Source organism: Gallinula chloropus (assembly GCF_964237585.1).
Source record: "Gallinula chloropus genome assembly, chromosome: 28".
Lineage (NCBI taxonomy): Eukaryota > Metazoa > Chordata > Aves > Gruiformes > Rallidae > Gallinula > Gallinula chloropus.
This window is the reverse complement of record NC_140113.1, coordinates 4,064,295-4,089,191: the sequence shown is the minus strand read 5'-3', so window position 1 is coordinate 4,089,191 and position 24,897 is coordinate 4,064,295. Positions and strand designations below refer to the sequence as shown.

General features: G+C 51.4%; 1 protein-coding gene across 2 annotated transcripts in view; it reads left to right on the top strand.

The window, feature by feature from the left end:
• The window catches only part of CRTC1 (CREB regulated transcription coactivator 1), a gene marked incomplete at its 5' end in the record, with an annotated part of 37,978 nt that extends 19,303 nt beyond the window's left edge, over positions 1-18,675 (top strand). For both annotated transcript variants that reach the window (XM_084276310.1, XM_084276309.1), the window contains 12 exons: positions 2,805-2,956; positions 3,796-3,849; positions 4,502-4,596; positions 5,501-5,586; positions 5,994-6,037; positions 6,319-6,539; positions 8,743-8,879; positions 9,430-9,681; positions 11,774-11,875; positions 16,556-16,642; positions 17,498-17,678; positions 18,318-18,675. In XM_084276310.1, the coding sequence (XP_084132436.1) occupies positions 2,805-2,956; positions 3,796-3,849; positions 4,502-4,596; positions 5,501-5,586; positions 5,994-6,037; positions 6,319-6,539; positions 8,743-8,879; positions 9,430-9,681; positions 11,774-11,875; positions 16,556-16,642; positions 17,498-17,678; positions 18,318-18,529 (1,623 nt within the window). In that variant the 3' untranslated portion in view covers positions 18,530-18,675. The remainder of the gene's footprint in view (positions 1-2,804; positions 2,957-3,795; positions 3,850-4,501; positions 4,597-5,500; positions 5,587-5,993; positions 6,038-6,318; positions 6,540-8,742; positions 8,880-9,429; positions 9,682-11,773; positions 11,876-16,555; positions 16,643-17,497; positions 17,679-18,317) is intronic.
• Between the last annotated feature and the right edge of the window lie 6,222 nt (positions 18,676-24,897).

The following is a 24,897-nucleotide window of genomic DNA, read 5'->3' as shown; positions in this document are numbered from 1 at the left end:
TCAGCACACCTTACACACTCACCTCTGGTATGCACAGTATTTATTTGATTCACCCTCCCAGCTCCCAAGGAGTTATGGTCTGTCACATAAATACAGGTTTGGCCATGCATCCCAGTTTGGAACATGCACAGTAATCCCTGTACAGACTCCCTGGGCTTGCTGTGGTCTGCCCTGTGATTACTTATGATTTATGGGGGATTCAGTTGATGCAGACGGTGGTTTCTTTGGCACTGTCTTGGCCTGTGGTTTAAGCAATCTCTGAGCATGTGCACTTAGCCTGCATGTTAATCTGGAGAGGCAGAATGATGACCCAAATGCTGCTTGTCACCAGGAGGCACCAAAATGTAAGCTGTCAGAGGGTACCATTCCCCTTTGCCCCTCATCCACCTCGCTTGTATTTATTTCTCAAGTCAAAAGTCTTGATAAATCTTAAAGGGACACTGTTGCTTTAGAGCACTGAGCTTTTTCCTTCCTGTCTGTATTTAGCTTTCTAAATTTTTATTTTAATGTTCTGTGGAGTTTTGGTTCTGATCTCAAACCCATCAGTGTTTTTAGGGAAGCAAAGCAGTTGTAGCTCTTCAATTTCCAAATAAAACCAATGCTCAGATCTGTTGTTCTTTTTTAAAAATCTCAGTTTACTGTAGTTAAAACATCCCATGCCTTGCAGGGCTGGGGATTTTGATGAAGGCACGTTGCCTGGTGTTTGATCCAGGATGAGTTTCATGGGATGGTTGCCCATGAGAAAAGCCAGACCTGTCGGAGGTGATACCCGTTTTCTCATGGGTCTGTGTTCTTTTCTAACTTCCCTAAGCAAGTCAGGGATTCACTTGGGATCTTTGTTCCTGGAAAGCCAGAGAACAGCATTGCCCAAAATTCCTTGCCCTGTGAATTGTAGCCCTGGTCAGTGTTTCCTTGTGCCACTCAAATTAGACTCATTGTGTTTTCATGTGGATGTTATGCCAAAAAAGAAGGGAAAACATAACTATTCTTGCATCCAGGGCTTTGTGCTAACAGGCTCTGGCTTCCTTTTGGATTCCAGGTGAGGTCTGTGTTCTGTGTGCTTTGGGCAGGCTTCTCCTTTTGTCACTGCGTTGTGGTCGAGACCACTGACAGAGGAAATTGCTTCTCCCATTGGCCTTCCAAGCACACGTGTGTGTGCACATTCTGCTGCCTCTTGGGGTAGAATCGGTGTAACAAGGGTCCAGAGGAGAGTCTGCAACCTTTCTGGCTGTTGTTTTAGAATCAGGAGTCTGCCTGGTTCTGTGGGGTGCCAGTTCTGTAGAACTCAATGGTTGTTTAGTGTTTGCAGCAGAGATCAAATCGACCTGTTTTAATTGAAATCACTCAAAATTGGGATGCTGTGCCTTGAGGTTTCTGAGCCTTTGCACAGGAAAATCGCGCTTGCTAAGGGACTGAAGCAAACCACCACAATCCTAACGGCCAAGGATACTGTAAAACATCACTCTGCTCTCTTGCTGGTCCCTTGTTGACTTCAGCAATATTCTGCTGCATAGGAAACGTTGGCCCTGAAATGGGAAAATCAACACCACAACCCCTTTGAATCCATTTTTATCAACACAGGTTGTGCATGTGTGTAGAGGGAGAGGAGAGGAGTATTTGCTAAATAGAAGGGAGCTAAAAGAAGTAGGAAGATTCTTTAAAAAGTTACTGCAAAACATTTAAAAACCAACGTAAAACTTTTCAGAAATGCTGATTTAAAGAAGCCAAAGCTGGACATTGGAGGGAAGGCAAGATTCATGTGGAAGCCAGATGGTTCCGTGGCTTGGCAGACAGGACACTGCGTTTGCCACGTGCAGCACCTGAATGGAGGAGGAAATTTTGGATTTCCAAACAGATGGTGTTGAGGGACTCAGCAAAGCTGTTCGCGTTGGCAAGGAGCGGAAGGCTCTGCAGCGTTTCTTCTCCCCCAGAGACCCATATATTGCAGTTGAAGTACGAGCAGAGGTTGGCCCTTCGGCACTTCCTCTCCCCTCACCCCCCCCATCCTCCTCCCCGCAGGTATGTGCTGCGATGGGCTTTTGAAAATGCAGAAGTTCTCCAGTTTGGCCTGGGAATTGGCCTGGGAATTTCTCCTCCCTGTCTCTCCTCTGCCATCCTCTTTCCCTGAGGTCAGGTGCTGACAAGCGAGCGCTCCGAAGGCAGCGGGGCCGGTGAGGTTCAGAGCCAGCCCACCTTGGTTCACTGTGGGGCCTGCACGAAGTGAAAATGGCTTTTACAATACTGGATGCTGTAACTTTTTCTGGACAGAGGAGGAAGGAAACTGCTTTTCTTTCAATTCCATCAGTGTCCCCTTAACATAATGGTGCTGAAAGGAGGGGTGAGAGGAAGTCTTGAGAGAACGTGTCCCGTTAGGCTCACTGTGCATCTCCTTCATGCATCTCCTGCCCTTGTAGTTGAAGCTCTGGTTGTCAGCATGTTCCTTCTGGATGCATGCTGCATGCTGTGCCCAGGGAATGTCACCAGTGGTGGGCTGTAGGCGCCCGGCCACGCTCGCCCGTGGGGTGTTCGAGGTGCAGAGGTTGGAGAGCAGTGCTGGTTTGTGGGAGGGCAGGTCTAGCATGGTCTGCCTCTGCTTGTCTCTCCTCTCTGGCCAGGAGAGAGCCTGGTAACTGCTTTCCATGGCTCTTGAAACCGTTGCTGGAGGGAACGTTTACGTGGTGACCCTTGTCGTATCTCTCTTGAGGTTTATTCCTTAGAGTAAGACGGCCTTGCATCCAGTACGAGTAGGCTCTGGGTGCTTGTGCGTGGGTGCTTCAGCTCGTAACTACACGTGTGTCTCGCAGACCCCGTTTCAGTCGTCAGGATTGGACACAAGCAGGACAACTCGGCATCACGGCCTGGTGGACAGAGTGTATCGGGACAGAAACCGCCTCGGCTCCCCGCACCGGCGCCCTCTCTCTGTGGATAAGCATGGAAGACAAATATCCTTTGGTTTGTGAGCTGGCAGTGAACCTTTCTGGGGGTTGGACTCGATGATCTCTTGAGGTTCCTTCCAACCTCTACGATTCTGTTGATTCTTTTCAGCAGTATCAGAATTTCCTGTTTTATAGCTCCCTGGTTTTCTAGCTCCCTTCTTCCCCCCTCCTCAGCTGTCAGCGGAGTTGCTTCCTGTCTCCATGCAATGTCACTTGCTTTTCCTGAGCTCTGATCTAGTCTATAAATACCCACTATTCTGTAAAACGAGCGTTTACCTTTCTCTGTTTCCTCAGCTCTAAACAGGGATAATGACACACATGAAGCTGAGAGGGATTGGGGTCCTTTGATGGAACAGGCCCAGCACTCCCAGTGAAACCGAGTAAATCCAACCCGGGATAATTCTTTGCAGTTCGCTCTGCGCTTTATTGCACGTTGATTCATCAGTTTAGTGTTTGCCAAGTGCTGTTGCTTCTTGCCACTTGTGAAAAAGAATTGGCTCGTTGTTTCTGACTGGCTCGAAATGTGCCACAGTCAGACGGGCTTGATGGGGCTACAGGGGCTGTGTTGGTGGGGGGCTGGAGGGATGACGGCTTCCCGGGGAAGCGTTAGATGCTCGCAAAGGGAAGAGGAAGGCGGTCGCCCTGTTGTTCAAACACTGCAACGAGCCAGATAATGTTTTGCTTTGAGTGTCCTTTTAAAATCTGTTCCCTGTGAGGGGTCTGCTTGGCTTGCTTCTGGGAGCTGAGCGGTTCTGACAGGGCAACGTGAATTGTTCCCTGGGAAAAGTTTGTACCTAGGCCCCCTCCTTGGGTGAGTAAGTGGTGTTCTTCCCCTTAACCAACGGATTCACGTGGACAGCTGTCCGTATGGCACCGTCTACCTGTCGCCTCCCTCAGACACCAGCTGGAGAAGGTTAGTAGTGTGTGTGTGGTAGTGCTCGGAGGGTGTTCTCTGACACGGCAGCGCTTCCGTGTGCGACAGAGGCCTGCGCTGTCCCTGCAGCACTTGGGCATCTGAATTGCCAGGACTTCCTGGATTTACAAATTGGGTTTTCCCTTCCATTACGCTTATTCCTGTGGATGACACACTTTTAAACTTAGTGTGGCAGCTAATGGGGTGTTTGAAGGGCAAATCTGGCTGGGAGTTCCAAGGCCTGTCCCAAAATTGTTCACTTGTAAAAGGCACCAGTCATTTCCCCCCTCTAATGAAACAGGGAATTCTTTCCTTTCCAAGACCCATATAACAGAAGTATGTATAAGCATCTTTCAACTTAAAAATTGCATTATTTGATCATGCATAATCCTAACAGAGCATATCAAATTATCTTCTAACTATGACAACCAATGTATCCTGTGTTCCTCTCAATCCCATTATTGAAATAATTGCCCTTCAGACTCGAAGGAATTTGTTCTGTGAATCGATTGTTTCAGAAGGAAGTTGTGCCTGGTGCCTGCTGTATGTGGATCTTGGGTTTTTAATGCGGAGTTTTGTTGAATTGGTTACATTTCTCTGAGATGAAGCATTCTTTTAGTTAGAGAAACTTCTTTTTTGGCCTTCCTTGCAGGACAAATTCTGATTCTGCCTTGCACCAGAGCACTATGACTCCAGCACAACAGGAATCCTTTTCAGGAGGGTCGCAGGACATGCAGCAGAAGAGAGGTAAACAGAGGAAACCAATACAAGTACTTGTGACAGCCAAAGCTCTCAGGCTATATTTGTGTGTGTTGGTGTTTGTCTGCTCCTGTAGCTGCACCTATGCGTGGTGCTTTCTAGACTCAGGTGCATGGGAGTTGGATCAGAGGGCTGTGTGTGCTCTGAAATCCAGAACAGATTGTACAGCCTGAGAGAGAACCTTTTCCTCAACCCCATGTTCTGGTGTTCGAAGGCCTCGCCGTACGGGGAAGAGTGATCCGGGCCTGTGGGACTCGGGAGGTTAGGCCGCGCTCAGTGGTACTAAGGGTTTGCACTGTGTAGTAACTTCCAGCCAGGTGCAGAGACCTCAGGCTTTTCGTGGTCAGTGACACACTGCCATAGCTTTATTTATGGGGTTTGGGGTCGCTGGTGAATGTGCCCTGGGATGGGATGCTCACAGGCAGCACCGGTGATGCTTGGGCTGCACCCGGAGCAGCAGAACCCGGGCGCTGACAGGCTGGGTGCCCTCTGCTGCCATCTGCTCCTCTGGAACTGACCTGTTGGTGACCCAATAGTGTAACAATTGAGCATCACTCGTGTGAAACACGGTTCCTAAAACACATGCTGTCATTAGGATCTAAGCAGATTATGTTGGAGACCAAAATGTTTGAAGTACTGTTTACTTGGTGGTGGTGTTTAGTTTTGCTGGGTGTTTCCTGAAGCCAATAGAGTCCCCTTCTCAATTAAATATAATTTTAGTCTCTTCTGGTGTTAATTTTTTTTAAATTCTGATCTCATAACAGTAAAGTTTCATGTTCATGGATAATAGGTCACCTAAGAGTTCTCAAATGGTTAAGCTTCCATCTGAAAAAGCTGCTCCTACCAAGAAGCTCAGTATTGTGATTTGATTCCTCTTGTTCTCATGTTTTAGTTTTATTACTGACTGTCCCTGGCATGGAGGAAACCACCTCCGAGGCAGACAAAACCCTCTCCAAGCAAGGATGGGACACTAAAAAGGTAGGAAGCTCACGTTTCAAAATGTAGAGATTGCATTTTCTAAACGTATTTAGGTAAACTAATGCTCTAAATATTGTCAACCAAAACAATCTCCTTGCAGAGATTAGAGATTAAATGCTATATTTAGCAACAAATCACTAAAGATTAGATCAGAAAGGCACTTGATATGTATGTGTGCTTGCACGTGTTTATGTCAGGAGAAAGCACTTAAATCAGAGCTTTGTTGGGTCAGTAAAGCAGCACAGGTGACAGGCGTCTTCTGAGGGCTTCACAGAGCTCTTGTGTGGAAGAGCAGCTCTTCTGTAGAAATGTATTAAATTAAATAAAACCAAACTAATTGAAATACATCCTAAGCATTAATCTCTGGCGGTATCTTTGCCTTTAAAAATGTCTTCCTTCTATTTCAGACTGGGTCATCGAGACCTAAATCATGTGAAGTTCCAGGAATCAAGTAAGTTTTGAGCAATTATATTTTTTTTCTAAGAGCACTGAGGCCTTTAGGAAGGAATGTGAAATATTGAATGTCCTCTTGGGTTTGAGTTTTCTGAAAAGCCCTTAGGGCAGCGCTGTGATGGGCACAAGCCAAGCCAGAGCCTCTGTGGGCTATTGCATCTCTGGTTTATCAGCAGTTCTGCATATGGCACATTCCTTATTTAAAAAGATTTTATGAAGATCCTCCCAGGCTGAAATATCTAAATGTATCTTTTTGTTTTCCCTCTCTCCCTTATTTAGCATCTTTCCATCAGCTGACCAGGAAAACACTACAACGCTGATCCCTGCGACGCATAACACGGGCGGCTCCCTGCCAGACCTGACAAACATCCACTTCCCTTCCCCGCTCCCGACGCCGCTAGATCCCGAGGAATCCACCTTCCCAGCCCTGAGTAGCTCCAATAGCACCGGGAATCTTGCTGCCAATCTGACTCATTTGGGCATCAGCACTGCCAGCCAGGGTAAGAGTGTGACTCTGAGGGCTTGTCACAGATGGTCCGTGTCGCCTGTCGTAGGTCGGGGAAGCTGCCTCGCTCAGTCGTACTGTTTTGGCTGAGAGGTAATTGCACTTCACTGCTGATTGACAGCTCTATAAACAAGCTTTATCAAGCCATTTCTGTAGGAAAGAGTAAGAAAGCTGTATTTAGTTACACGACTTACAAATTGTCTTTCATTTTTCTCGTGTTCTTGGTGCCCGAATCTGCAGTTTTGGGGATTTTTTGTTTGTTTTTCAGTTTCATGTATAAGGCTGCAGGACAAGCAGGATGCAAAGCCTTGTCATCCATTGTACCTCACCCCAGCAGAAATATCTTCAGTTACTTTCATTCCTTTGGGGGGGAAAAAAGAACCCTAAGCAGCAAACCTGTGTTCTACTGTGAGGATTCTGTTGGAGAAAGCAGGTTGTTTGCTTCACCCAGGGCAGATTTTCTCTTCAGAGGAATCAGGAGTAACGTGGAGCCGTTACTGGGTGTGCTGGTTTTGCTAAGCTTTACTGCTGCAGCTTTGCACACACCCTGAGTATTCAGGCTATGTAAGGGAGCAGGGCTTTGGGGGTAATACCAAGCACACACTTTAGCTTCTCACAGCTCTCACTGCGGTGCCTTTGTGCTGGAATCGTTGCCTTCCCAGCGGTGCAGGTTTTGTTGCAAGTTCTTCTCAAGGAGCTGTTGGAGCTGTTGAACGTGGTGAGTCTGAGTTGTGTTTGTTGGGCTCTTTGGACTTTGTACTGATAATTTTAATTGAAAACAACCCAACCATCAAACAACAGACCTCAAACACTCATTATTTGCCCTGCTGGCAACTTGGAATGTCCTGATCACCTGATGAGTTCACAATGATATTTGACTTTATAGGCAAATTGTCTAAACTTGAGACTGTTCTTTTTCAAATGATGTTACTGGGTCACACTGAACAGTTGTGGATACACTCACCAGTGTTTTTCCTGCTTCTCTTTAAACTATCCCATAGTTTATTCGTTGGCATAGTCAGTGTTTGGTACTTTTTATAACTAATTTTCCCAAACCTTCCTTGTCTTGCTTAATTTTCCAGCTCTTTAGCAGAAAACATAAAGGCTTTTGAGCATTCCACGGAGCTCTGCAGGGGCATGCCCTCAGCAGCCCTGAGAAGCAGGGGGGGAGACAAGTGCCCATCAGGTTCCACAGACCCACCAGCAATTTCAGGCTCGGATATTTGTGTGTTTCGAGTTTGTCGGTTCCCTGACGGGTTCCGTGAGACGATGTTGATTTTGAAAACACAGCAGAGGGAGCCAAGTCTTGGGAATCTGCGCAGTTTGAGCCGGTTTGCCTGCTGGCTCCTTGGCAGCCTGGACTTCCTGGCTCCCTGGCAGCCTGCCTGGAAGCCTTGAACGTTTGCCAAGTGCCTAGGAGCTCTCAGGCTCTTGTGAATTCCTCCTTTCTGGCAGCTATAGAACAGCTTACTAGCTAGATTGTCCTGAAATCACTTTGCAGGGTGCCTCAGTTCCTCTGGGGTGAGGCAGAGAATAGGGGAGGTTTCAAAACTTCCAGATTTTAGTCTTGAATTTGACCAGAATTCCAATCCTTGAATTGTTTACCCCTGGCCCCTGCTAGGCCGTGGCTCTTCAGAGTGTGAGGAGTATTTCCTGCCTTCCCATGTGCTGGAAGCCGGTGGAAAGGGAGAACTTCCCGTGTAACCAGTTCTCCTCCTGCATTTTCCATCAAATAGGGGGTTGCTTTTATCATATCACTGGTGCCCTCTGATCAGTCTTGTTCTGCAGCCTGCTACCCTCTTCCTGATGCTTGAGCTTTTGGAAGGGGAGGGGATGTGCTGCTCCAGGGTTCAGCACACAGCAGAATGGTACCAACAGTGCCTGTGAACCACTGGAGCTGCTTGACCCATTGCAATTTCCAGTCAGTGCCTGTGCCCAAACCCCAACAACTGCGGCTGGTTTTGGTCCAGAATAAACCACAGGGATCGTCCTCTCATCCTGATGCTCTTCAGCCTGACCAAATTAATTGCAAATTGGCTAATGAGTTTGAGCCCATTGGCTGAGGCGCATTCAGCACTTTGCCTTGAGTGGCTGTCCGCTTACTGCCACTCATTTTCCATGTTTAGGTAATTACCCCATGCAAGTGTCAATGATCCATCGTGTGTTCCTGTTTAAGCAGGTCTGTTCCTTCCTGGCAGGAATGACGACGACACCAGCCCCTTCCCAGCAGCACCGTCAGCCGGCCGTCAGCCCTCTCTCCTTGAGTGCGGACTCCAGGCGACCACAGTCACAGCAGATGTCTCCTACGCTTTCCCCTCTGTCACCGATCACTCAGGTAGGAACTGACTTGGAGAGGATTAACCATTTTCATTCCCAGATTCACTGTTTTGCCTGGGGAGAAGCAGCTGGCTGTAGGAACTACATCTCCTGTTCTGTAACTTTCTTTTCTAAATGTGTCTGTTAATTCGGAGCCTTAAAAAGGGAGAGGTTTGTAGGGGACAGGGATGTTACTTCTGCTTTTCTAGGCCACAGTAAAACAAATAAATCTGTTAGGGCACTCTTCTGTGGTGGAGCTATCGTACAGTTACTTGTGGAGTTTGGTAAGGTGGTCCTTTCAGTTGATTTCTTAGGTGTGACCCTCACTGACTAGGTTAGTGGTCTCTGAGCTGGATGTTGAACTGGGCTTTTCCAGCCGGTGTGTGTTGCACGCTGGAGGTGATACTGGGTCCTGTGAAACATGTTCCTGTTTCTGGACCTCTAGGTAACATATCTTAAATGCAAGATGGAATTGTCTTACTGCAGCTCAGTTGGTGTGCAACTTGATGTGCTTGAAAATCGAGGAATTCCGTGCCAGGGGGGGTGATCTTGGTGTGGTTCTTTTTCAGGCCGTGGCTATGGATGCGTTGTCTCTGGAACAGCAGCTTCCCCCGTACCCATTTTTTACCCAGACGACTTCCCAGCAGCAGCAGCAGCCCCAGGTGGCGAGCACCCTGCCTCAGAACACCCCTCTCATGCAGACCTCGGGTTTACAGCGAGGAACACAGCTGCCCCCGCTCTCCGTCACGGTACCGTCCACCATCCCGCAGTCCCCCCCGGGTAGCCAGACCCAGCCGTCCATGGGAATAGACATCAACTCGGTAAGCTGAGCGACCTGCTGTCCGTGGGAGAGACCGGGGAGCGTGGGGCCAGGGTCCCAGCTGGGCAGCCCTTGCAGGAGAGAAGCTCTTAGGCAGGGTCTGAGCAGCCTTTGGGTTCGACTGCAGCCAGGTTTAAACGTTTGCTGGAGGGAAGCCGGGGTTTAACGTGTGCTTTGGGTGCCCTGCTTGCCTAAAACGGTGTCCCTTCGACTCCTGGGCTTGATGACACCAGCTTAGGGCTTGATGACACCAGCTTAGGGCTTGATGACACCAGCTCAGGTGGAGCAGCACTTGTTTCACACCGTGCTGCTGCCTTGGCACTGGGTTAAATGCGACATGCCCCCAGCACACCGTGCAGTACAAAGCCTGCTGTGTGCTGGGGGGGTCAACAGGTCTTTGACAGGGAAACTTCCTAACAGAGGTTTTCCAGAGAGCACCGGGTATTCTCCCTGCCTTCTCCATCTGGAAGCCTTTCATTTTAAGGAGTTGTAGAGTGTACATCTTCCACAGTGGAAGTGGTGGCTGCCTTGGGGTGCCCAGGACTGGCATGTGTATGTGCAGTGGTTTATGGACAGGTTCCTTGCTTGCTTTAACATGCTCTGTTAGGAGATGCTGGGGGTGTCTCTGCATCTGGAAATCCAAACTACAGAGCAAGGTGAGGGTTACAGGCGAGTGGGGGGGGCTGTCAGAGCTCATCCTCCGCAGGGTCTCGGGCCTGCGACCTTTTTGTGTCCTCCTGGCGCTGCTGTGGTGACAGCAGCTGGTTTGAGAATGAGAAGAAATCAACGTTTATTGATCCAGCACTTGATCCTGGATTCAATTAGTGGGTGAGATTGGTAACAGTTGGTGCTAAGCGCTTCTTGAAAGAAGCTGCCTCCCTTGCAGGGTGGGAAGGGGAAGAGGGAAGGGCACATCCAGCAGTGGAAGGGATACAACCCACTGAAACACGCCACAGCGTTCCGATTCCAGTACCAGTACAGATGACTCTGATTTTCATTCTTTGCTTTCTGTGTTGCTTTCCTCATCCTGAACTTCTTTATGACCATAACCTTTTAGGGTGCTGTGCTTATCTCTTCCAGTAACGAAAATAATCCGTAACCAAACATAAACTCAGAGCTAGTTCAGCCACAAGCTGCTGGGGCTGTTACAGTCTCACTGACGGTGATGGTGATATCCATTGTGCTGTAGCTTGGCTCTCCACTACCCCCTGCACGGGTAGCAGTGCACAGCAGAAGGGTTAAGCCAAGCTTTGGGTGTCAGCCAGGATGGGTGGCACAGCGTCCCCCACACCCCAGAGCTGTCTGGTTAAACTGCTGCCTTCCTTAGAACTGCTGGGTTGGGCTTTCCCTCAATCACCTGTTCATTTCTAAAGGAAGTACAGTGAGAAGAGCTGTACTTCCCATTTGTGTTAATTAGCACAACATTCTATTTAAATGCCACGGAGATTTTTAATCTGTTCAAACCCAGGGCTCCTCCTGACCCAAAACAAGGTAGATTTTTGAACAATGTGTTCTCAGGGTGACTGAGAACAAGGTGAATGTTGCTGGCATAAACCTCCAGAGCAACGTGTGGGTTCCCAGACCACGGCTGCCCTGCATCCTGGGGTGAAGCTGTGAGGAGGGTTTCAGTCTGCAGGGTGTATGTTTAGGTCTTGGTAACACATGCAGGCTGTTCAGGACCAGGCAGAGGGATTTCCAGAGCAGCATAAAGACAGGTTAAGAGTGTGTGGGTATGGCAGAATAAATGACACTATTTTGAGTTATTCCCAGCTTTCAAGGCCTCTTTTCCCTAAGTCATTGGCTGACCAGATTATTACTTTTCTTTAATTGAGCCTAACTAAGCTCAGGGAGAAAATAAACCAAGGGTTTTGCTTGTGCAGCAGCACTGCCCTGCTCCTCAGCCAGACCAGACCGCGCCACGCTGATGCCTTAACTCTCTCCTTTTTGCGGCGTTGTTCACAGTAACCGTGTCTCCTCACCTACCCAAGAATTGCTGAAGAGGATGGTTTCTCCCAGCTTCCTCGAGCTGCACACGCCAGAAGTTTATACCTTCCCATCAATCCCATGGTCTTTAATTCTGTGTTGTTCTGTAGGCTTCACTCCAGCAGTACCGCAGTAATGCTGGCTCCCCAGCCAACCAGTCTCCCACCTCTCCTGTCTCCAATCAAGGCTTCTCTCCTGGCAGCTCCCCTCAAGTAAGGGACTCTGTGCTTCCACAGGCCTTGCTTCTCGTGTGTGTTTTTAGTTGAGTCTCTCCATTACTGACCCATAGTTGTCTCACTTGTAACTGTCTGTGCCTCATGCATTCCTGGTGTCTCATCTCGTTTGCAGTTCCATTCAGCTCCAGAGTGTTTCAGTAGCTGGTGAATTGCCCTTGTAGTGATGAGAGCTGCTGTTTGAAGGCTGTTACAGCTCGCTGGGGCATAGCGCGGACAGAGCCTTCAGGTAGAGCCCTCTCAGCGAGCAGCAGCGTGTAGGAGCTGATGGAAAGGGTTGGGAGGGCAGGGGAGAGAGAGAGAGGAAGAGAGGGGACCTGAAGTGCTTTTGGGGGCACCGAACACCCCTTGTGTGGCCGTGGGCACTTACATCAGGAGCTCTTGTCACACCCCGTGAGCGGGAGCCCTGGGGAACTCGCTCTTCATTAAAATGAACGTTGTGTCTCGTGGCTGCAAGTACCGGGCCCGCAGACGCGCTTGCCTTGCATGCTGCCTGTGTGCCTGTGCATCCACCTGTCCTGCACGCCAGGCCTGGCTGGGGGGGCGATCCTGTGGGATCCAGCAGCCAGACAGGTAAAACAGGGCAGTCCTGGGGTGCCCCCCATGGCCATGGTGGGGAGCGAGGGTGTTTCTGGTACAGAAGTGATGTGATGCCGCTGGACCAGCTCTGTACGGCCACCCAAACCTAAACCCCCCCCCTGTAGAAAGGAGGTGCAGGAAATTTGTGCAGAGCATCACAGCAGAGTCTGAAAACCCATTTTCTGTCTCATCATTTGACGTTTAAGGCTGTAAGGAGGATCCTTTCTAAATAACTGCTGCCCCTTCATGGTTCCAAAGCAGAAGGTTCGTCTCTCCTTGCCATTAGCCAGAGACAGGTCACTGGTAAGCTCAGCTGTAGATCTGAGTGTCAGGACTGTCTGGATTTTCTTAACCCTTGCTTAATCACTTCCTAACTTCCTTCTCTTCTGCCTGCTTCTGCCAGTTCTGCTGTGGTCTGTGTGTGGCTCAAATGAAACAAGCAAACTTACCCCTCTGGGCTGTCACGTAGAGCAGAGCTGTTGCAGACTGTGGGTCCAGTTCTCGTTTGGGCAGTGCGTTGGTTTTCTTCCCCCCTTGACTTCTCAAACACCTCTCCCCTGGTGTTCTTCACAGCCAGTGGCCAGGCCAAAGACCTGAAGTGCTCAACCACTGGACTCTATTTTGTTTCCCCAGTGGGCCTGTTTTATCCCATAGGGGATGGGTCTGGCTATTTTCAAGTGGGACCCCGTAACTCTGTGTGGGTTTATTCATATTGCTCACTTTAGTGCTGGCCTCTTGACAACACCTTAAACATTCTTTATTTGTCACTAAATTAATAAAACTAGGATGGCTTTCCTGCCTCCATCAGTGGGGAGTGGAGTGAGCTGTCTGTGGCCATGGTGGCAAATACTACATGTGGAGAGAAGCAGTGGGGGAAGAAAAAAAAAGGTTTGGGAGGAAACTTTGGGTTGGTTGTGCTGATGGGGGCAGGATCCATCAGGCTGCAGAAAATCTGCCCTGAGCCAGGTTGGTTCCAGGAGCGGATCGTGCCCAGTGGAACCGTCTGACGCTGCCTGACGGGAGGGGAACGAAGTAGGTGTGAGCGAGTGGGCATCCTCCACTTGCTCCTGTTTCTCTGGTGAATTTTAGGTTCAGGTGTTCTGCAGCGTGTCAGTGTGATGAGCGACACACTCCAAAAATAGCAGCCTGGGTTTGATGTTTATCACGTAACGGCTCATTCACCAGAAGCTATTTCCTCATCTCTCCACATCCCCAGACCTATTTGCTCTCGTGTTCTGGCTGTGTGTTTGCTACACGGAGGACTCCCTGTTCAAACACGGGTTGGAAAGCTCTGCCTGTAGCTCTCAGCTGCGTGTGTGCATGGCTTTTCATTGACACTGCCTTGTTTATTACTACTTTGCTTTCCTCCCCTCACACCCGGTGTACCGCTCCGACTAGAGCGCGACGTGCTCTCTAGCAGAGTGGCTGTGCTGGATAACGTGGTACGTATTTTCAGATGAATAACTCAAGCCAGGGGCTTTGTGGCTTGGGGTTGTTCCTTTCTTTCCTTGCAGTCACCACATCATTAACCCGAGAAGATGTACTGTTGACAAAACAGACCTCATCCAGTGTTTCTGGAGGAGATGGTGTTAGCAAGATGCTTTGCACAGACCTGTCGATTAAATTATCCCAGGACCCAAGTGTTGAAGTAATGACGTTTCCAGTTGATTTCCTTGGGGAGTCTCAGTGCTCACAGATGTAATAACCAGCATACTGAGGAATAAATAAGGGGGGGTGTGTGTGTTTTGCCAGGGGTTACCTCCACAATTCCATTTCGGTCCCTGTTGGTGACTTTTACGTCACTCAGACTTTTTAGGGTGGGCAGAGTGCGAGGTGGAACACAGGGGTTTTAGGCTTTGTCCTGCTTCTGGAAAGCTTCTATAAAACAGGAATGTTTAGAAGTTAAGGAGTAAAACCCAAAGCCAGACTTGCTCCTTCGCGGAGCTCTGGACAGCAGCTCTACTGCTGGTGCAAACTGGTGTTGGTTCAGTCCTGAAGTGCCTGTTCCTCATCAGGAGTTACTGGGACAGCTCTAAAGCCGGGCTGGGCTCCTCATTGGAGAGCAGTTTCCCCTTGGCTGGTCCTGATCAGCTTGCTGGGGCAGCTCTGTGTCCTGACGGGACACAGGAGCGTGGGACACTGGTGGGGTGTGAGCAGTGGTGGTGCCAGGGCCTTGTGCTGAGTCTCTCTCCATCCTGGCAGTGCTTTGCTGTCTCCTTATCAGTGTGAGGTGGCTCTGGCCCTTGACACCCGGTGGCTTCCCCGTAGCCCTGGGGACAGCGAGCAGCCACCACAGCTTTGAGGACCGGAGGATGAGTTGGAAGGCTGGTTCCAGTCACAACCCTTTTTGGTTCCTAGCTGCAGCAGATGTTGTCACTGCTCTGTGGTCGTTGCTGTGACAGGTCATTAACACCCAGGAAAGGGAACCAAAGTGTTACTTTCATCTGTAAACCCTACTCCTGGCTCTGGCTCTGTTTAATCAGTCTGGAGGCTGAGGGAGCTTTGCTCAGTTAAACCTTTGCTCGCTGAGAAGTGATGTCACGATTGTGGACAGCGACTGGGGGCTGCCTCTGCCAGCAGCACACCTGAAATGCAGCATGGCAGGGCTGCAGGGTTTGTGTTTCCAGGACACCAGTGTGCCCTGCAGCCTGCTCTGCAGCACGCTCCTCTCCTCCCAAGCACACCCAGATCGTGGTGGGTGGGCAGAGCTTTGCAGGGACGCTGGGAGCAGGTGGGATCTTCAGCCACCCTTCCCCACAGAGTCTCGTTCCCCAGGCTGTGAGTTCCTCCCTTGATGCCACTTGTACCCCAAAGCATCCTTGTGGAGCTGAGGGCTCTGGCCCAAGGTGGGAAGGGTTCTGTTAGCTCCTGCCCGGACAGTCCCCTCTCCTGCAGGTTGTGGCCAGTTCAGTTTTGGGGTTTTCTTTTTCAATGCAAGATGGCAGCTTTCTCCTTGGATGCAACATGCAGACGGGCTGCCCTGAGATACGCTGCTGCTGTAGGAGGGGGATGTTTGGGGTGTGATGTTTGCTGACATTTGTAGGCTCATTGGTGCAGACATCATCCCGTGTTCCCGAGTCCCTCGGTCTCGGGCTGCGGTCGGTGCATGTGGCTGGTGTGACTGTTCCCATAGTTTCTGGGTGGTCACTTAATTCCTGTGCTGATCAGGTTTCTGAGGAGAAAATTTGCAGCCTTCCCCTTGAACGTGTGGCTAGAACAGCTGGACAGTGCTGTGCAAGGTGCTGAAAGGATTTCCCCCAAATGGATACAGACTCTCGGTGCAGGTTGTCTTTGGAGACCCCTCCTTTTACAGGCACTGGCTTTCTTGGGAGATCAGCCTTTTTTCAGCTGGAGCATCAGAGTTTGTGGCAGTTTTAAGTAAGATCTGATCTCTGTGATTCATTTTATGCTGGGCAATCCTTTGGGACAGAGCTGAGTGGTATTAGAGCCTTGACCTCGAATTCTCAGTCACTCAGTAACTGGTGAACGGTGGGGACTCGCTGCTGACCGCTCCCTGTGCTGGAGGGACGGCACGGTTAGCGAGGCTGAGGAATCCCTCCTGACATCCTTGCCTTTGGGCTGCTGCTGGAATGCTTTCCTGGGCTTTCCCGGGACCTTTCCCCAGCCGCAGCTGAAGTGAAACGACTTTCAAACATCAGGTTTATTTTGGCAGCTGCGTCTCTGCGCAGCCAGCCATGCCCTGGGCAGGAGGCTGCTGGGCTGGGCAGGAGGCTGCCGGGCTGGGCAGCCGGTCGCTGCAGGTCCCACACAACAGCTGACTCCTCCCAAAGGAACCTGGAGTCACAGAGCCCCGCGGATTCCCCGTGTCACCCAGCGCGTCCCCTGTTCCCATCGGTCAGACCTCGTCTGTGTTGTGTGTCCGCCGCGAGGGAGCTTGTGTTGGGGTTGACTTGCCTGTCTGTGTGTGCTCACCCAGCGGCCTCGGAGGGCACCTGTTAATTGTCAAGGGCTCTGCTAACGAGCTGGGAGGAGAACTGGCCGGAGGGCTGGAGCCGCTGGCACGCCGTGGGTACGTGGTTGGGGGATCCTCGCACCATAAAGACTCTGTTTTGTTTTCAGCATTCTTCCATTCTGGGGAGTGTATTTGGTGACTCCTATTATGATCAGCAGATGACAGCTAGGCAGGCTAATGCCCTATCCCATCAGGTGAGCAAATTCATCTCGGATTTTCAGCTATATTTCGGCCACTTTCAGCTTAAAATAAATACAGCTCAACTGCTGCTGATGTTATTAGATCACATTTTGTCCGTACAGAGTTTTACTTCTCTTATTTTCAGTTTGCAATGCTCGGGGATTTCTTTTCTTCTGGGTTTTTTTTTTGCTTGCTTGGTTGTTTGGGTTGTTTTTTTTTTAACTCCCCACCCCCTTCCTTCCCCTTCCTGCCCCTCAGCCATCGCAGCAGATGGTTTTCAAGGTGTTCTGCCAAGTTTATTGGATGAAAAGGAATGAAAATAAAATTTCAAACCCCCACATCTCTGGCCGTAGCTGCATTTGGGAAGGATTCACTTGTACGTGGTGGCCATGCTTACCCCTGAATTTGGCAGGCAGCTCCTGCACCTACCAGAGCCCAGCCAGCACACCCATCCGTGCCCCCATGGTGCAGCCAGCCGGCACAGGGATTCCTCCCGCCGGGAATTCGGCTCCAGTAGCAGGACAGAGCGCCATGGCAGCACCTGATGGGCAGATACCTGAGTGAGCAGCAGGAATTCATGGGGTTTTTTTACTTTGCTTTGGAGTTGCCTTTTCTTTCGTTCTTACACCGAAAGCAGCGATTTTATTTCTGCATCCCCCTCCCCTCAACCCCCCCCACGGCGCCGAATTCGGCAGTAGACTGTTCCAGAAAGCCCAGTGAAAGCAGAAGGTGTTTGATCAGTGAACCTAAAGATGAATTTGTTTGCCTGTCTCTTCCAACATCACCTCCCATCCCCGAGCTTTGTGAGTTGCTTGGCTGTGTTTCCCTGGGGGTTGGAGGTGTTAACTCCTGTGTGCCTTGGTCTTCAGCTCGAGCAGTTTAACATGATCGAGAACGCCATTAGTTCCAACAGCCTGTACAGCCCCTGCTCCACCCTCAACTACTCCCAGGCGGCGATGATGGGGCTCACCGGCAGCCATGGCAGCTTGCAGGACTCGCAGCAGCTCAACTACTCCAGCCACGGAAACATCCCCAACATCATCCTGACAGGTAAGGCCGCGCCACGCGGCACCGTGCCGGCCGCGGGCTTCCTCTCCGGGGAAGGAGAAGGCTGTTGGTGGTGTTGCCTGGGAGGTTTTGTTTCATTGTGTGGTAGCGGTCACGTTCCCCGATGGCTCTCAGTAACCCCAGTGTGGTGGTAGTTGTCTTATGGCCCTTCCCCACCTCTGGATTTCCTGGATTTCCCGGATCCCCGTCGCAGTGAGGGGAAGAGGTGGAAGCCCAGCTTCTCTCTGCTGCTCTGCTCCAGCTTGCTGACAAAGGACTTGCTGCTGTCACATAGGGTTGTGAATCTGCTCACAGTCGGATGTTTGGGAACAGTTTCCATCCGTGTTTCAGCCAAGGACACTCACTGATCAGAGTCCTGTAAATTAAGGTGGTTCCTCCTAGATCCAAGGTGGGGCAAAGCCACCGAAGTGACCCCACGTTGCGGTGCCCCAGTTACAGGCTGGGGTTGTGTGAGGCTGAGGGGTGCTCTGGCGAAGGTGGGATGAGGATTGATGGTTCCCATCTTGAATTCGGTCCTGTAAATTACTCCAGGAGTTTCCCAAGCTGCTTTCTGACTCATCTACCTGGAGAACGCGTGTCCGCTGAGTCCTACCGACACCTTTCTCTTCCTCTTCCCTGCAGTGACAGGAGAATCTCCTCCCAGCCTATCAAAAGAACTGACCAGCTCGTTGGCAGGAGTGGGAGACGTCAGCTTTGATACGGATTCCCAGTTCCCCCTGGATGAACTCAAAATTGACCCTTTAACCTTGGATGGACTGCACATGCTGAACGACCCGGACATGGTCCTCACCGACCCCGCCACAGAGGACACCTTCCGGATGGACCGGCTGTGAAGCGTCGGACACCAGGAGCGTGGGAGTGACGCTTGTTCCTGGCGCCCAGCCGAACTGGAGAGTCCGATGGGTCAGTCGAGTCGGAACCGGAGCTGCCGAGAGCCGCGGCTCCGCCCTGTACAACGTGTACAATGAGTAAAGCTTGTCGTTCTAAGCTTGCAGCGCTGCAGACCCCTACTCCCTGTCGCGCCGTACTTCACCCCTTTTTCCACTCATTGCCATTGATGAGTAAGGAGTTTCCATCAGCCCTTCCCTCTTCAGAGCCCCCTCCCCTTTTCCCCCCCCCCCCCACCAAAGCTCCAGCGTTAAGTTGTCGATTTATCCTTTGCACTAGAACGGGGGCGGTTTGGGGCAGCGCGGCAGCTCCGGAGCCAAGGGGAAAGAGATTCTGTCTGACCTACCAAATCGTTGGCTGCTGTTTGAGACGGGGAGAGGGGGGCAGAGCGCCGATTACGGGGGGGCCCCCCCTTTTTCCTACCCCCTACACTGATTGGAAAGCAGATCTGCATCGCCAACCTCTGGGAGGGGCTGGGGGAGCGCCGGCCGTTCTGACTGTGCTTTGTGAGAGCCGCTTCGTAGAGTGAAAACGCTTCTTCCCCCCCTTCCCATCGGCCACGCTGGGTTGGGGTTCTGTTCCCCTGTCACCCCACACCCTGCGCCTCTTCCCGAGCAAACCCCCCCAGCCGGGCAGAGCGGCCGAGGAGCCGGGCAGCCAGCGGCCTCCTGTAGCCAGCTCGTCACAACAGGCAACTCCAAACACTATTTTCAAAGCTTTTTATTTTTGTTTTTTAATTTTAAAAATAAATATATATATATGTGATATATATATTTATAAATATATGTATGCATATATAGAGCATTTCTGAGCACACAAACCAGTACTATCATTCAGTACTTGAGCAGCACGGGGAGGGACCAGGGAGGGACACAGGAGGGGAGCGCAGGAGCCTTGGGCTTTTCCTTTGGGAGAGATTCCTGGGCCACAGGAAGGGCATTGCCATAGCCATGCCTGGCACGAGCTGTGACGAGGTTTTAGTTCTTAGTCAGTACTTATTCTGTTACTGTTATTTATGACCTTTTTTTTGGTTTTGTTTTTTTTATTTAAGTACTTGGGTATTAGGAAAGTAGCTGAACTACGTACCGCCGGCTGCAGCACTCTACGTAATCCTTGTACAGTACATCTTTTTTGTGTTTTTATTCCAGAAATATATTATATATATTATATATATAGGTATTTTTAACTAACTGGAATTTGAAACGGATGTGGAGCGGAAGGAAGGAAGCCTGAGGCAAGATGTTTTCCTGTTAGACAGTCAAAACGGGCTGGCAGGAGCAGAGATGTTCCCCGTTCACCCCAGGGACAGTGAGCACAGAGCTCTCTGTGCTCCCAGAGCAGGAGGCTCTGGCAGGCCCTGTCTGCACCCTGCAGCCCAGGGAGTGATGGGTGAAAGGCCAATGAAAAGCCCAGCCTGAATCACAGTTGGGTCCCAATGGGTGATGCTCGGTGGGGACTCCTGGATCTCTGTGCCTGGGGCTCTGCCCAGGTGTGCAGAAGGGGTTCAAAGATCGGTCGGGCTTGTCGTTAGACTGCTGCCTTTGTTAGACCAGAGCCTGCACAGTGAGATGCTGGGGCATTCCTGCCCTTCCCTTAGCAGATCCTGGGGATTAACATGGTTTGAGTCTTGCTGAGGGATCCACGGTGCCGCTGTGCCCACAGCCAGGGGCTGCCCCACAGCTTCTCCCCGCGGTGAAGGCGGATCGGCCGCATCCATTTCTGTTGAACGAGGCCTCAAGGAAAGAGCTGCCTGAGTTTCCCTTTCCTGGTGGGTTGTGCTTTGTTGGCCCCCCAACACGACGGTTCCGGGTCTGCTCTCACGACCTGGGCTGTGTCGGGGGGATTTCCCTTCTCTCTGTCGGCTCCTTCTCAGCTGTTGTGACTTTTGAGTAGGAAAAACCCCCCAAACCAAACACAGCATCAGCACCTGTCCTGTCCCATCCCACTCGAGGGTTGTTGCTGGTTTTGCCCTGTGCTGTGTCCAGGTGGTGCTGGCGGTGGGCAGAGGAGCCGGCTGGCCCCTCAGGAGTGACACCAGGTCTCTCTTTGCTTCCAGAAACCGGCAGGGTACCGGGCTGGGCCTCCTGCAGCCGAGCAGAGCCACTGGTGGGACCCTTCTGCTCCCCTGGGGGTGTGTTTGCTCATGTTGTGCCATTCCTTGACCATTTGCACTAAAGGTTTTGTTGTGTTTTCCCCTCGGTCTTGGCTGATGTGTGTCCCCCCTGTTCCTGTTCCTTCCCACGCTGCTCCAGGGGCATCCTGCATCCCCTGACAAGAGGTTTCTATGTGTGAGGATTCGAGCCCGGCAGTGAGCATTAACCCCTGGTGTCTGCTTGTTTCAGATTGCTCATGCTTTTCCAGTGTAAGGAGGGGAAACACCCCGACAAGGTGGCTTCTAAGAGGAGGAAACCCTGAAAGGACAGGGAGATCTGGGCATGGGTGACTCGGATCCTTTGCTTGGAGCCAGCCACAGGTACAGTGGGAGCTGGAGATGCTTCCTGCAGTTCCCATGGGTCCCTGGTTGGATTTCTGTCCCTGTCATGCCCTGGTTCAGTTGCTCCTATGTATAAATTCCTGTTTGTGATCTGGTTTTGTAAACCTGGAGTGGGTTGGGATCGAAGCGCCCGTGTCGGAGGTGAGATTCTGTGCTGGAGATGCTCACGGAGCTGATGTTAAATGCTGCCTGCTGTGTTTTTTCAACTCCACGTGTACATAAGGACCTTGTTTATCAGACTTGTAATTAGACATTGAAATGGCCTTAACTTAAGAAATAACCACGTCTGGATGCAACTGTCAGGATTAGGGACCAGCCAGTTGAGAGGAATCCAGGTCCTGTTCCTTTGGCACGGGGCAGGCGGAGAAGGGCGCTTTGGGAGTAGGATGGGGTCACCGTGGGAAGCAGGTGATGGCTGTGGGTGCTGGGATGTGCTTCCTCTCACGGTCCCTGCAGTGGGCAGGCTAAAGCTGTGTTCAATACCCACCCTTTGGGACCCAGAGCAGTTGTTCCAGCAGCTTGTGTGTTGTGCTTTCTGGGAAGCCGCTTCCCAACAGCACCGTGCAGGAGCTGTGTGTCCAGAGGGGTTTCCTCTTCTCCCCCAAAATCTCTGTCTGTAAGGTGTGTGTGTGTCTAAGGCTGATGTGAGAACAAAACCAGCCTCCGAGGTGTCAGCACCCAGCGGATCCCCAGTGGGTCTGGAACAGGGAGTCTGGGTTTGGTTGGAAGTTGGGTCGCAGTGTTGTCATTCTCAGTGCAGGGTGGGAGCGGCCGGCCCAACCCTGCGGGGTGACGGGGCAGGAGGAGCCGCAGGGTGAAGAGAATCCCTTAACCCCCCTCCCTGAAGTGGTGTAATTAATGTTTAGTTAATGATGCTGAAACTGGCTGGGGTCTCAAAGGGCGTCTGCCCAAACTCACCTGCTGAGTGACCCCCCCCCCCCACGTCTGGTTTTCTCTGTGTATAAAATACATCCCTGTAAAGAAGTCCCCGAGTCAGACTGTTGCATTTGCCAATACAACGGGGAGACCCCAGGAATGAACCTCTGGAGTGTGAAATACTGTGATTTTTCCCAAAGCAGCCCCGAGCTGCTGCTGCCAGGCAGGATGGGGGGGGGGGGGGGGTCCTGTGGCTGTACATAGTCTGCTGCATCCCAGCCCGACCCACCCAGGCCCGGTCCCTCCGCCGCATGCGCGACTGACCGCGGCAGCACCGAACCTGCTTCTGCATGTCAGCGAGCGCTTGGCCAGCAGCCTGTGGCTGTGCAAAGCCTTCCCTGTGCAGGGAACCTCTGGGCTTGGGTTTTCCTTGGGTTTTCTAAAAAAAAAAATACAACAAAAAAAGAAAAAAAAAAAAAAAAAAAAGAGAGGGCAAAGTTTCCAGAAAGAGGCTGTGAGTTAATGGCAGGAATACTTAATTATTTGTACATTTTCCTACCTTATTTTAAATGTAATTGATTTTTTTTTTTAAACAAGTGTGCCTGAGAAACCCCGGTGCGAGGACACGTAGGGGATGCAACGCAGCACCCGGTCCCTCCCCCTGCCCCCAGAAACAAGGCCCCCGGCTCTGCTTGTCTGTGTAGAACTAATCATTAAGGCTTGAGCCCTGTCCCTTAACGAGCATGGTACTCACCCTGGAACCCCCCCCCACCTCCACACACGAAGGAAGAGGAACAGCCCCCCTCGTCGCCCTGTAAGGTTCTGGAGGAACCAGCCCAGAGTTGGCCCCGGTCACTGTGATGGGATGTGAAGCGCCGGCAGCGCCCGTTCCGTGTGTCCGTCCTTTCTAAAAAACAAAAAGGCAAAAAAAAAAAAAAAAGGGAAAGTACAAGACACAAAGGGTTTGTAGTGTTCCTGTTCTTTGTATTTTCAGTTGCCTCTTATTTATACCGCGCAGTGTAGGCATGGGTTGCATGTCGGTTTTCTATGCGGGCACCATGACCACGTTCTGACTGTGTATTATAAATCATTTTTACCTTTTTAAACGGAATCATTGTGTGGAATTTCTATACTGCGAAACAAAAGCACTACATGACGTCCTCTCTGCATTTGTGTTATTTATTTTATTATTTGGGGGGGTGGGGAAGGAGGGGGAGGGGGGAAGGTTGGGGTGGGGAGGGGGCGGTTTTACCTGTGGTGTATATTGCCTTACGTGGGCTTGACCAATTTTATCTAAATAAAGGCCTAAAGGGGTAAAACGCGTTTACTGTTTTCTTCAGTGAGGTGACACCCCCCCCCCCCAACACCCCGTGGCTGCGCAGCGGGGGCACGAGGGGCAGCACAGCCGGAGCGCAGGGGCTCCGCGCAGCGAGGAAACGCGGCTGCATAAGTGACGTGGTTACTACAAGAGGGAGGAGCTCACCCCAGAGGTGTCTGAGTCTTATGGGATGATGAGGCCGAGGAGCCTCATCTGACCCTTTCACATCCCGATGGCGCTAAGGAAGCTCCAGGCATCCGTCTGAGCGCTGGGGTGGAGAGGACGGAGCGGGAGCAGGTCCCGGTGCCCCTCTCCTCTGCCTCAGGCCCAGGGTGGGGACAGATCCCCAGCGCGGTGGTTCTGGCTGCCCCAGGTAGTTTGGTGCTGGGAGCAGATGTGGATCCTCCATCGGGTTTTGAGCGCAGTGAGTCGGTGCTGCCTCCATGTGCTTTGGGACCAGCGTCGCGGTGACGTGGTGACGTGCGGCATGGTCTGGGGAGCGGAACCACGGGGCCAGGCTGGCAGCGGGTGTCGGGGTTGCTGGGGAGAAGCGGGGTCTCACGTCAGGGTCTGGAGGAGAAGCCATCGGCGGTGGGGCGGATGCTTTTCCTCCCCCTTGGATTCTGACCCCAGCTGCCTCCTCGTTCCCCTCCTCATCCCCGGCTTTACCTGCTGCTGCTCCGGGGCTGGTCTGTCCCGTGGGCTGGGAAACACCTCGGTAGCGTCGGGTTCGGTTCGTGGTTCCTCTTGCTTTAAACTTGGCTGTTCAGGAGCTACGGGAGAGCGAAGCAAATGCTGCCTGTGGAGTTTCCTGGTGCTCGCTGGAGAATCCCAGTGATGCAGTGCTGGTGCGTGCAGAGGTCTTGCTTCGTTGGTTGGTTTAACTGTTCGATTGTTAATTGGCTCAGCTTTAGGGCACCTTAATTTGGGGCAGAAAACCCGTGTGGGACGGGACGTGGCTTTATTTTTTAAGACATGAAGGGAGGAGCACTGATGGTTCCTGATGTTTGGTGTCACCAGGGGCCTGGCAGCTCTTGGCTTCTGCTGGTGCCGCGTCTCCCCGGCTGTTGGAGCTGCCGTGTCCGTGCAGCACAACGAGACGTTTGGTTCCACAGGTCTCACGGGTCGTTCAATCCGGTTTTCATGGCTTAGAGCAGGACAAAAGGGATGAAGGGTCCCTGCTCACAGCTGCTTTGAGAGGCGACTCCTGTAGCTGGAGTAGGGGAGTTGTCAGCATTTCCTCTCTGGGCTTAAACGTGTCGCATTAACACCACGCGAGGGGCTGAGTTTTAACTCCCCAACATCTGTTCGGGGTGTTGGGGGGGTGTGGGGCTTTGCTTAAACAACAGTTCTTGATCCTGAGTATTTATGGTGTGAGCATCAACACAGTCGTGTATAGACTGTGTCATGTAGACACTGTGTCTGCTGGTCTCTGGTCAGCGTTACATGGTGTTGTGATTCCTGTATTTCAGCTGTTAACAAGTAGGACAGTAGATCTCAAGGTTTGATTTTTTGGGGAGGAATTAGGAGTTTTTAGATACTTTCTCTTCTTGACCTTAATGATCCCCACCCCGTGCAGAAGGATTCCTTGTAGAAGCCGTGGGAGTTCAGTGTGTTCGTAGTCA